The sequence below is a fragment of the Carassius auratus genome, chromosome 31 (genome assembly GCF_003368295.1).
Source record: "Carassius auratus strain Wakin chromosome 31, ASM336829v1, whole genome shotgun sequence".
NCBI classification, from domain to species: Eukaryota; Metazoa; Chordata; class Actinopteri; order Cypriniformes; family Cyprinidae; genus Carassius; species Carassius auratus.
The window spans coordinates 13,687,552-13,701,419 of record NC_039273.1 but is presented as its reverse complement, the minus strand read 5'-3'; the positions used below and the strand labels follow the sequence as shown (position 1 = coordinate 13,701,419).

The 13,868-nt window shown below is 38.3% G+C and overlaps 1 protein-coding gene across 1 annotated transcript; it reads right to left on the bottom strand.

Moving 5' to 3' along the window:
- Positions 1-486: 486 nt before the first annotated feature.
- Positions 487-13,014, bottom strand: LOC113050600 (zinc finger and BTB domain-containing protein 11-like). Its single transcript, XM_026213737.1, has 10 exons — positions 12,494-13,014; positions 11,069-11,289; positions 10,407-10,638; positions 8,500-9,494; positions 7,628-7,924; positions 7,136-7,532; positions 5,695-5,812; positions 5,413-5,571; positions 4,964-5,139; positions 487-1,631 (listed from the first exon to the last, which is right to left on the bottom strand). The coding sequence occupies exons 1-10, from the start codon at positions 12,801-12,803 to the stop codon at positions 1,114-1,116; spliced, it is 3,423 nt and encodes a 1,140-aa protein (XP_026069522.1). The 5' UTR covers positions 12,804-13,014; the 3' UTR covers positions 487-1,113.
- Between the last annotated feature and the right edge of the window lie 854 nt (positions 13,015-13,868).

Below are 13,868 nucleotides of genomic sequence, written 5' to 3'. Positions count from 1 at the left end.
CTAGTACATTAATATAGTATAATGATTAAAATAAACTGGTAATACTTGTATCATCATATAACATGAAGTGTTGGCCATAGCATTTACCATAAATTAAACATTTAATTCAAAACAAAAATTTTTTTTTTTTACAGTGCACAGCTAAAATCATTGGTGGCTAAAACTATTTTACTATACACTGTAAAAAAAATAAAATAAAATAAAAAAAATTATATACAAAACGGTGCACAATGTTACACATATTTCTATTGTAACAATGTTAAAAAATAAATAAATAGCCAGAACACATTTGGAAAAATTCCTGCCAGATGGAAACCAATAGATTTAATCTTATTCTACAAAATGCCCGCCAACAGCAAACACTGTAATAAAAAATAGAACACGTTATTACTATCATCTCTCACAAATCTTAAGATGCTGGGCGTGGGGCATTTTAGGCTTAACACATTTTCACACTTCAAGACACATTAAATGAAAAACTGAAAATAAATATAGCACATAGTGCATCCCTGCAGACAGGGAGTATTTTATTTGGTTGTCATTTCTGCTGCTATACATAGTGCTCCGCTGAGACCGAGAGGCACCGCATCATACAACAGACAAGAGCCTATGGCCCTTTCGTTAAGACTGTCAGAGCTTATATCTCAGCTTTACAAATAATCAGAAAGAAAAAACAGCCTTAATAATGAGAAAATGTAACGTAGTTACAAAAAAAGCCAAATGTTTATATTGGGATTCATTTGTTGGTTGTATGCTTGATTGTGACTGTATTACAATGAAAATTATTCTGTTTATGTACACATGTACACAAAAGTTTCCTATAATGCAAATCAAGCATATTTAGACACACACACACACACACACACACACACACACACTCATTCACTCACAATCCAGCTGTGGATAGGCTGATGTCAGCAAACTCAAGTCCTTTGAGCTTATTTTAATTTATGTTTTTCACCAAAAATAAATGAGCACATTTTACTTTATCACACAGGGTTTATATGCAACAACAACAAAAAAAGAATAAACCTGCCCATAGTCATATGTTTTACTGCCAGGTCAGTTTCTGTTGAGGTGGTCACTGAGAAGTCACATCTGAAGACTTGTGTCTCACTCCACTTCTGCCACGTGGGCCACCTCCACTTCCATGGTCTGGATGATTTCTGGTGCCTCTTCCACTTTTACTACAGCCTGTTGTGCCAGGACGTAGTTCACAACCTGCATAATATTCTGATCGGACAATGTGGACACGGATCCCTCACTCACAGCCTGCACGGCCTCCACGGTCTCTTCTGTGATGAGAACGGTCTCGATCTCCTCTGTGGTGGGAGGCTGTGGAGGCTGGAGTTCAGGGGGCAGCTCTGAACCGAGGATGCTGACCGCGTGCTCCACCTGCGTGCCTTGGTTGTGAAACTGCAGAGTGTCCTTCTCCAGCATGATCTTACCGGGCAACTGATCACCGTGGAACTTGGTTATGTGCTTCCGCAATGTTCTGGCATCTATGTGGGCCTCTTGGCACAACGGGCACACGTAAGGGCGCTCGCCTGTGTGAGTGCGAACATGGCGCTTCAGTGAACGAGCATCAGCCCATGCAACCCCACAGGTCAGACACTCAAAGGGCTTTACACCTAAAAAAAAAAAAAAGAGCAGCATGACATCTGTTGTACTCAGCTATTTATATAAGCATTTCAAATTGCTACAAAGAAGCATAAAAGTGTGTAGGATGTCTGATTAGATTGAACTTCTCAACAGGATGATGACTGAATCCCAATAATGACTTGTGTTGATTATTTCCTGTTTGCTGGTCTGTACAGAGGCATGCAGTGCCACCTACAGCTGCATTACAGTTGTGCAGATTAGAGAATCTTTTCATTAAATGCAAATCATAATTTGCTTTGAGTGACATGCTTTAAACAATGCATATGTTTGGAGAGATTTTTTTCTAGCATTTAGTACTATGCATAGTGGCAAAACTAAAGGGTATTTTTGTGGAGAACTAAGAAAACCTTTTAAAAAGAAAATATATATGGGCGGGGGGTTCTTCGGATAACATGTAAACTATATGTATATACAGTCAGGTCCATAAATATTGGGACAGCGACACAATTTTAATCTTTTTGGCTCTATACACCACCACAATGGACTTGAAATGAAACAAACAAGATATGCTTTAATGGCAGACTTTCAGCTTTAATTTGAGGGTATTTACATCCACATCAGGTGAATGGTGTAGTAATTACAACAGTTTGTATATGTGTCTCCCCCATTTTAAGGGACCAAAAGTATTGGGACAGATTAACAATCATAAATCAAACTTTCACTTTTTAATACTTGGTTGCAAATCCTTTGCAGTCAATTACAGCCTGAAGTCTGGAACGCATAGACATCAGCGTACGCTGGGTTTCATCCCTGGTGATGCTCTGCCAGGCCTCTACTGCAACGGTCTTCAGTTCCTGCTTGTTCTTGGGGCATTTTCCCTTCAGTTTTGTCTTCAGCAAGTGAAATGCATGCTCAATCGGATTCAGGTCAAGTGATTGACTTGGCCATTGCATAACGTTCCACTTCTTTTCCTTAAAAAACTCTTTGGTTGCTTTCGCAGTATGCTTCGGGTCATTGTCCATCTGCACTGTGAAGCGCCGTCCAATGAGTTCTGAAGCATTTGGCTGAATATGAGCAGATAATATTGTCCGAAACACTTCAGAATTCATCCTAATGCTTTTGTCAGCAGCCACATCATCAATAAATACAAGATAACCAGTTCCATTGGCAGCCATACATGCCCACGCAATGACACTACCACCACCATGCTTCACTGATGAGGTGGTATGCTTTGGATCATGAGCAGTTCCTTTCCTTCTCCATACTCTTCTCTTTCCATCACTCTGGTACAAGTTGATCTTGGTCTCATCTGTCCACAGGATGTTGTTCCAGAACTGTGAAGGCTTTTTAAGATGTTGTTTGGCAAACTCTAATCTGGCCTTCCTGTTTTTGAGGCTCACCAATGGTTTACATCTTGTGGTGAACCCTCTGTATTCATTTTGGTGAAGTCTTCTTTTGATTGTTGACTTTGACAAACATACACCTACCTCCTGTTGAGTGTTCTTGATCTGGCCAATTGTTATGAAGGGGGTTTTCTTCACCAGGGAAAGAATTCTTCGGTCATCCACCACAGTTGTTTTCCGTGGTCTTCCAGGTCTTTTGGAGTTGCTGAGCTCACCTGTGCGTTCTTTCTTTTTAATAATGTTCCAAACGGTTGATTTGGCTACACCTAATGTTTTTGCTATTTCTCTGATGGGTTTGTTTTGTTTTTTCAGCCTAATGATGGCATGCTTCACTGATAGTGACAGCTCTTTGGATCTCATATTGAGAGTTGACAGCAACAGATTCCAAATGCAAATATCACATTTGAAATTAACTCTGGACCTTTTATCTGCTCCCTGTAAATGGGATAATGAAAGAATAACACACACCTGGCCAAGGAACAGCTGAGCAGCCAATTGTCCCATTACTTTTGATCCCTTAAAAAGTGGGAGGCACATATACAAACTGTTGTAATTCCTACACTGTTCACCTGATTTGGATGTAAATACCCTCAAATTAAAGCTGCAAGTCTGCAGTTAAAGCACATCTTGTTCGTTTCATTTCAAATCCATTGTGGTGGTGTATAGAGCCAAAAAGATTATAATTGTGTCGCTGTCCCAATATTTATGGACCTGACTGTATATATATATATATATATATATATATATATATATATATATATATATATATTATATATATATAGAGAGAGAGAGAGAGAGTATATATATAGTTTATATATGTAAATTATTATTAGTGAAGAAATGAAATACAGTTTTTTGGAAATAAGAAAACATTTATTATTATTATTATTCACAAAAAAATATCAATTTTTTGCTTTGCTCCTGAATGTTCATCAAAAAGCAAAAAATAAAAACCAACACCAACATCGTTGGTGTTAACAGAATTATTGCAGAAAAACTAACTCCCTTTTTAAATCAATTACAACTCTCTCTTAGGGCTTGCACTGACTAGTTGAGTAATCGAGTGATTGACTACTTCAAACACTAGTTGGCGCTGTCAGAAACAATCGACTACTAATGCGTTAACCATAATGCATGCACATAGTTTCCAAGTTGGCTTATGACGTGAATATTACGATTACTATATTGCATTTAGATGTTACTTTCTATGACTTTATGTTAAATTGTAAAATTAAAATACGTAACGTAATAATTAGGGGTGTGCCTGAAGCCGAATACCTTATTTGAAATGACATAGATAATGGCTTCAAAAACGAATAACGGAACATTCGGCTGAGGCTGGCACAGTCTGGTGTTTGCTAGATAACAGTTAAGTCAGGGGATCAGCGCAATATTATACACAGACCTCTAAAGTCATGCAATAGAGTCTGAAGTGAATGAATGTAAACTTTATGAATGAAAAGAGCGCAAATCAAACACCGCATTGTTGTTGCCTTTCCACGTATCTCTCATACATCAGAGATTGGCAAGAGTAATATCACCTATAATAATAAATCATACATGTTGTATTATTTTTATATATTTAAAAGGCAATGATTTAAACCTTAGGCTGTGACAAATGAATGGAATAAGCACAGTGAACTCACCAATCAAACAGCCGCGTTGCGCGTCTCGGTCTCTCAAGAGTAGGCTAATAATCAACTTAGATACAGGTACATTTTTTACTTGGCCGCGTTTATTGATAAGAACTATTTCATGTCTTTATTTACAAGTAACTCAAGTATTTTTTTTTTTTTAATAAGAAGTCGACAAGCAGGAATCAGTAGTCATTCAACCCCTACTCTCTCTCTCACTATACATATTATTGTTTTGCATGAGACAGTTCCTAAATCTGCATTATGTAAATTATTTACCATCATTCTACAAAACATGTGTTTATGTATTTATTCTCCACTCACCTTGGTGATTATTCATGTGGCGCCGGTACTCCCTGAGCTGGGTGAACCTCCTCCCACAGTGTTCACACTCTCTCTCCAAGTTCTGCTTCACTCTGCCCTTCTTTCCATGCGTGGCTTTCTTGACATGCCGTCGGAAGAGGGCCTTCTCAAAGAACTCCTTCCCACACACATTACACCTGCCAAAAGGACAACACACACAATTTAGCTCGACATCTACCTCTAACAAGTGCTCGAGTCTCTCTAGAGTTCAGATATTATACAATACAGGTTTTCATGACAGGCCCTTTTCAGATTTAAGGTCATGTTTTTCTTTCAGTCTAAAAAAGAATTCATTAGGAGTAATAATAAACTCAAATGACATCATAAAAAGCTATTGCAATTTCTTCTTCTCTCAAAACAATTGCGACTTTCAAAACACACCTCTAAGAGATGAACTATTTTACTCTCACCTGAAGGGCTCTGCAACGGTGTGTGATTTGACGTGCGAGTACCAGTCTTTCTTCCAGCTGTAGCATTTGCCGCAGACCTGGCACTGGAAGGGCTTTAGGCCTAAGTGCTTATTCATGTGCTGCTGCAGGTCTTTTGCCTCAAAGAAACTCTTGTCACAGCTATTATGAAGAAACAAAACAAACAAATTAGGGAACAAAATTGTTATATAGGAAAGATGTGTGAATAAAAGTCTATTGGGCTGTTCTAAGAAAACGGTTAGAGTCGAGGGGTAAGGCACTCACTGAGAACAGTGGAATGAGCGGACCTCTGGTTTGGGCTGATGTTTCTTGAGGTGTTTGCTCAGTCCGGACGCACGGTGAAATGATGCTCCGCAGATTGTGCATAAGTATTTTGATTCACCTGTTAAACAAACTGCTATTATGATTTGCATTTCTCTTAATGTTACAAACAGTGTATTAACTATATTCAAACTAAGAGTGTAGGTTTTTGCTCAGACAATAATTTGACAACCTTTTACTAAACCTTAATTTTGGGTTTAGGTATAATTCAATAATTTGGTTCATACATCCGAAAACATGCTGAATTCGAACAGCAACTAAAGGAGTCCATGCAGGAATCTGGGGCTGGTGGAATTTTACTAATAAAAACATTTTATTGAACATAAACCTGACAGACCTCTTAGATCATTAGAACGGAGTCAGCTAGAAATATATAGAGTTAATTTCAAACACATAAAGACAAATATGTCATGCACGTACAATGGTTTCCGCAGACATATGTTTACTTGCACAATCTGTGATTTAAAAACAGCACACTAATTCTACATTCTTAATTAACAGAATTTATTTTGATTTTTGCCATGTCTTTTAACCAGCTAATGATTTATTTTTATTTATTTTTTTAATCTGTATTTCAGTTTTATTTATATTTTAATTAAGTTTTTTGCTTATATTACAATGTAAAGCACTTTTAATTACTATTGTGTAAGAAATGTTATAGAAATAAACTTGATTTGCTTAATGTGTACTACCATTCAAAACATTTGGGGTTGGTAAGATTGTTTTAATGTTTCTGAAAAAAAAAGTATCTTATGCTCCCCATCACTGCATTTAACTGTATAAAAATACAGTAAAAAACTGTAATACTGTGAAACATTATTACAGTTCAAAATAATAATAATTTTTAATACATTTAATTAATTTTAACAGTTTAAAATAAAGTACTGTTTTTCCTGTGATGCAAAGCTGAATTTTCAGCATCCATTACTCCCGTCTTCAGTGTCACATGATCTAATATTCTGATTTGGTGCTCAAGAAACATTTCTTATTATTATCAATTTTGAAAATGGTTATGCTTCTAGATACTTTTCTAGAAACCATGCTTTACTTTTTTCAGGATTCTTTAATGAAAATCAAGAACAGCATTTATTTCAAATAGAAAACGTTATAAATGTATTTACTGTCACTTTTGATTAATTTAATGCAATTTTCTTAAAAAACAGAAACAAAAAACACCTTACAAGCTTTCTATGAGTAATGTGGAAATAATCAGATATCAATTATGTAAGTGAATATAAATTAAAACGCATTGTTTTTTTTTTATTATAATTAGATAAATGCATCTTTTGAGAAATTGTTAATTCTAATCACTTAATAACAGTGCTCCATTAGATGCTTGCATTTTTACGTATTCATCTGACACAAGTTAAAGGAGTGTGTGTACCTGTGTGAATGCTTGTATGCTCCTCCAAGCTTCTCTTGGTGACAAAAGATTTCTCGCAGACAGTGCACTGAAATCTCTTGATGGAGTCGTGCAGCGCCCGGTGCATCTTCAGGCTGTGCTTGGTGGCAAAGCTCTTCCCGCAAACCTTGCAGGTGTGTGGCCTCACCCCGGTGTGGTTCAGCATATGAATGCGCAGGGAGTACAACTTTGGCAGAGTCTTGCCACAGATGTCGCACACAAACTCCCGTTTGGTGCGGTACCTCATCTGATCTTCTGACCCCTGAGAATCTTCTGCGGCCATGGCTCGTGTAATGCTGGCTCTCTGGGTCTTCTGATGCTTGTGACGGGCCAAATGTGCACGGAGCGAAGCTGCGTACTGGAACTCCTTATTGCAAATCTGTGAGGTCAAAAGAAAACTCAGAAAAATATCCAAAATGCATAAAGACCAGGCTAGAATTACTATGACTTTTTATTGAGCCCAAGGGTACATACACTGCACTTGAAGCTGCGAGTCTTCTCGTGTCTCAGAGCGTGCATGATGAGGGCGTAGCGCCTCTGGAACACCAAGCCGCACTCGTTACACGCGTGTTCTCTCTCCGCAGCTTCTACTGGGTCTCCCAGCAGTACATCCTCCTCCACAGTCTCTGGCTGGTCTGCGACAGGCTCAGGTTCCTCTGCTAAAGCAGCTACGGCATCAGAAGAAGCCTCCAGGTTTGTCTCTGAAAACTCATCAGGATTCTTCTTCGCAAACTGAACCGGTCGGCCTCTCCTGACAAATCTCGGAGGTATCTGGGGACACGACGTGATTCTAATAAGACAATCTTGGCTGACTGCATTTGTGAATTATTTTTCCCTATCCTAATCCTTGACTCATTGAACAATATCATAATATTGGAGTCAATTACAAATAATAGTGTGTCTATGATTATGATAACAGTTTTTTTTGCTGCATTCTTGTATTTTGATGATTTAAATTATTTTTTCAAGGTAAAACCTTTTTTTGTCTTAAAAATAAAAGTTTTTGCTTTTTGGCACATCAAATAAAGTGATAAATTTGATTATGCTATTGTTTATTATTACTTATTATTGTTCATTTATTAATTACTGAAGGTTTTCATTTTAAGAATGTCATTCTTTTAATGAAGACCGTTTCCTTGACATGATGTCAGGACACCAGGCTTTGCAAAAGGGTGAATCAAGGCTGCATTGGATGCACTCCAGAGCACCCTTTTAAGCCATTAAATGACAGATGGGGACTTTTGTGGACCTCACATATATGCCAAGTCCAAAAGGGCACTGTTTGGGACAGGGCCCTCATCACATTTAGAAATGAATCATATGTCGAGTGAATGGGAGTTGCATACCTTCGCAGGAGGTGAGGTGCTTTTCTCTTCCTCCTCCGTCTCAAGTCCCATATGAAGACGGACATACCCTCCTTCCTTCACAGACCGTTTTCTCAAATATCTCTTGTTGGGATCCGTGCATTCCTCTTCTTTTTCTACTCCATCTGCAGCAGATCCATCCTCAACACCCTCCATCTCCTTGGGCTCCTCCTCCAAAGGAAGAGGAGGAGGTGGTTCCTGTTGCTTCACTTTAGGTGGTCTTCCTGGTCTCCTTCTCACTGGTGCAGGGGCTGGCTCAGGTTGGCGTGTTGGTTCAGCCGCCAGGGGCTCATCCTGCACAGCAGGTGGCGCTGCTGCAGCTAAATGCACAATCTCAGAAGCATCTGTTTTGCAGGGATCCACACTAATGAGAAAGGCTCCCGTCTGCATGCTCTCTGCGACAGGTGTGTCACCAACCTGTGGCTCCTCTACAGACCAACAGGCCTGTACTACAGCCAGGGACTCACCTGAACATGCCTGGCCAGAGTGAGTGACCAGAGTCATGGTCTCGCCCTCCTCTGCCTGGCCGCTGTGGGCCACCATTGCAAGAGACTCGGCTGAGCCAGCCTGTCCACTATGAGTGACTACAGTCATCGTTTCGCCATCTATGGTCGCACCAGCAAGCAACGCCAGCGATTCAGCAGTCCCGATTTCACTTGTGATTACAGCCAAGGACTGTCCTTCTTGAGGCATGCCATCACTCTGCATAGTCACAACATAGGTTTCGGAAGCGACGGGTGTTACTGGCTGAGGGGGCGCAGGTTGGCTGGATACCACCGTGTGAATGTCTCCCCTCTGGTAGACCATCAGCTTCTGCTCTTCCACTTTCTTATGCACCGACTCACAGATCTCAAGCACTTCGGCCATCAGTAAATGCCGTGCCAGTGTGGCGACCTCTGCCATCACACAAAAGTTGAAGGTCAGATCGGAAGTGTAGGCAAAATCCAGTAATGGTAGAAAACTGGCCTTGCTGAATCCTGTCAGGTAAAACAGCACAAAAGAAACAATGGCATTTCAAAAACATATAATATTCTCAAATATCACCTCAATAAATTAAATAGTTACTGTTTTCACACTAATTACAAAACTAGCTAGGGAGCTGCATATCTAGCCAATGTTTTACACAGTGTGTTATAATTTACCCATCCTCATGATGTGCCAAACCTGTAATGACTTTCTTCTGTGGAACATAAAAGATGAATGTTGGTACATTTAGGTGCAAGTTAGGTACCAATGACTTCCAATGTATGGACAATAAATAAATACGGTATTTTCCGGACTATAAGTCGCACTTTTTTTTCATAGTTTGGCTGGTCCTGCAACTTATAGTCAGGTGCGACTTATTTATCAAAATTAATTTGACATGAACCGAGAGAAATGAACCAAGAGAAAACATTATCGTCTCCAGCCGCGAGAGGGCGCTCTATGCTGCTCTGTGCTCCTGTAGTCTACACTGAAAACATAGAGCGCCATCTCGTGGTTGTAGACGGTAATGTTTTCAATTGGTTCTTAGTTCTAAATAAATGCGACTTATAGTCCAGTGCGACTTATATGTTTTTTTTTCCTCGTCATGACGTATTTTTGGACTGATGTGAATTATACTCAGGCGCGACATATAGTCCGAAAAATACGGTAAATAAATAATTTCCCTCAAATTTCTTCTTTTATATTCCACAGGAGAAGAGGAAAGTCAGTCATACAGCTCTGGAACAACATGAGAGTGAGGAAATAATGACAGAAGTTTCAATTGTGGGTGAACTATACCTTTAAATACTTCATATCTTTAAACACAAACCCTTAAATCGATTCGTCTTTCAGTTAGTTTCATTATTTCAATAAGAAATCGCTTTTTCAATAGAGATTCAAACAGCATGCTGGATTCTTCTCACCAGAGAGGTCAACGACAGCTTCATGACTGGCCACAGCACCCTTTTCCACAAAGAGCTCGTAGAAATATTCGCTGCAGGAGGCCAGGACAGCTTTATGTGCGCGATACTCCTCACCCTCAATGAGCAGCGTGACATCACAGAAATCATTATTCAGTCGCTGCTGGTTCAACTTGTCCAGCATCGTCTGCCCATGCTTCGGTAAGAACTGCTTCACAATTCCCTTACTGTCCACCTATAACAATGCACGAAGGAGTAATATAATTTAATTAAATTCAATTTATGCATTTAGCAGACGCTTTTATCCAAAGCGACTTACAGTGCATTCAGGCTATCAAGTTTTACCTATCATGTGTTCCCGGGGATTCGAACCCCCAACCTTGCGCTTAATAGTGGAGTGCTCTACAAATTAAGCTACAGGAACACTAATGTTATCTCATTATCATATGCATTCACTTTTAAAACTTCTCTATAAAATATCAATTTAAAATACATTAAAAACATCAAATGTAATAATAGTATAAATTATAATTATCAACATAACTGAAAGGGATTTCAATATCCTCATCTGTTAATGTCAAGACACTATTTTACCCAGAATAGTTTCGATTAAATTTCAGGAAACTCATTTCGATTCAGTTTCACAAATGGCATAGTATACTTACGAACACCACTTCGTGTTTATCAGGTGCACTGGCCTGCTCCAGATCCAAATCATCATTGGTCTCATCGTCCTCGTCCTCACTGGCATATGCGGAGGTCTTTCGTCTTGCTTGTAGCACAGTGCTTTGTTTTGTGGGATCTTCAGCATGGCCTCTCCCCTTCTCCTGCTTGTTTTGGCAGTGTCTGCACTCTCTGATGCAATCCTTCACCTGCTTCAGCACACCTGTCATAAGACCATTGGGTTTAGGCTACATATAATAACAGTCATCTCAATAAAAACTATAAATTACATCTATTTTTTTCAATGGGATTCAAGAAAATGCCATGTTAAATTCATACACAATCGTATATGGACAATAAAAAGCTTTTCAGAGTATGATCTACATTATATATACATGGGTTAGACAAAATAAAGTGAACACTAAGGGTTAATATATATATATATATATATATATATATATATATATATATATATATATATATATATTAAAAAACACTGCGCTAAAAAAACACTAAAAAACACTAAATTATCTTTTAGTTATCGAAAAAGGGGGAAACGGGTGACTTATCACACTTCCAAAAACCACAAATCATGGGAGCCCATTTAGAAAGATCATGTGTAACCTGAAAAACAGCTGTCTTTGTGATTATGACTGTGCAGTGTGCACACAAAGACGTCATCGACAGATAAGAATAGTAGGTGAAAACCCAAAGTCAATGATAGGGACTTTTGTTATCAATAATAATTTAATTACCATTATTACCATTTAAAATAATGGTTTTCTGTTTTATTATACTTTTAAATATAATTTCTTTCTGTGATGCGATGCTGATTTTTCATAATCATTACTCCAGTCTTCAGCGTCACATGATCCTTCAGAATTCATTCTAATATGCTGATTTATTATCAGTGTTAGAGTGTTATCAGTGTGCTGCTTAATATTTTTTGGAACCTTATATTTTTTCCGCAATTCTTTGATAAATCAAAATATATATATATATATATATGTGTGTATGTATATATGTGTATGTATATATATATATATATATATATATATAAGCAGCACAACTATTTCCAATATTGATAATAAATTAGCATATTACAATGAATTCTGAAGGATCATGTGACGCTGAAGACTGGAGTAATGATGTTGAAAAATCACCTTTGCATCACAGAAATAACTTATATTTTAAAATGCATTAAAACAGAAATCATGAACAGAAGAGACTTCTCCACAGCAAACAAAATCTTACTGATCCCAAACTTATGAACAGGAATGTGTGTCTGTATGTGTGTCCTGTCTCTGTCAAAGACGCTTTCCAGCTGTAGGTTCTTGTCACATGCTTGACATACACTGACAGAAACATCACATCGACCCCAGCGCTCAAACAGCGTGACATGAGTCTGGACGCTGTGATTCGTGTACCTCTCCACCAGTATTTCTGGGAGATGATGTCCCATGTCTGCTGCTGGTTGAGGTGTTCCCCTCCGGACGTGATGTGCGCCTCCGTGATCAGTTCCTTCCGTCTCTCGGCCTGCAGCACCACTTCCAGCTCCGTGAATTCATCCAGGCCTTTCTGACGCCTCTGATAATACAGAATCCCATTGCGCACTATGTAACAAGCAGCTGCTTTCCGGATCTTTCTCTTGGTGTTTCCGTGCGTGCCCGGCGCGTATGGCTCTCGTTCATCAGTCAGGTAGCGCTGGATTGCCAAGTAACTCTCCTCGCTCGACATAACCCCAATTAACGAAGCTCACTCACCAAAACCAACACACATCGGCCGTTGAGAGGTATTCCCGAGCGTAGAATTCAATGAGGTAATTTTTCAGCCCGTTTCCACTTGCACAGATGACTCGGAAAAGTATCAAGTGTGATATTTCTGAAATGTTTTCCAAAGGGGAACGTCAGTTCTTGACTTTGTGCGGCGGACTTGCCTGAACAGACAAAATGGCTGCTGCACAACCGGATGTTGCGTTTGAAATGGCGGAAACAACGACGAGCACTTCACGTGTAGGACCATAGATTTGTATAAATAATTTGTATAAAATAAATTTGTATATTCTTTTACTGTCTATGGTATAAATACATATCAATGTGTTGGACATCCACAGTAACAGCAATCATCCTGTGTTACATTAAATATTAACAAAAGTGAAATTCTTGCTCTGCATGATCAACCAGCTTCGCCTAATTAATAATAGGCTATATAAATAAGTCAAATATTTGGTCATTACGGTTACATGAAATAAAGAAATATATATAAATATTCTACTGCGCTGACTATGATTTATATAAATTACCTGTAAAATCATCTGAAGTTATTTTATAGTCTACAATTTCACACCACATAACAACTCTATGCAACAACAGGTATATTCTGAGTTCTAGAAAATCTTTATTTTTAGGGACTTGGATGGAAAAAGCAATATGGGCAGTAACACATTTGATGGATAATTTTGGTAATTTGTTGTATTATAGAGATTTTTGTGATAAATGTAACTTTCAGTGCCCAATTGCTTTTTACATTAAATTTTTAATTGGGGGAACAACTTGTGTGGTTTTTGTGAAAAATAAATTAAAATGATAGAATGTATTTTCTTTCAATACGAATTCATACAGGAATTTTGTTTCATTTCAAAGTTGGATAAACTCTTAGGGTATGGTATTAAAATATCTTCAGTGCATTAATGGAGAGAAATGACCATTTGCCCAAAATCTCAGCTATTTGTTAAATTGCTGTATCAACACGAAAAACATATGAATGGTAGTTGAGATGGCATATGCCATAAATGTTTGTATT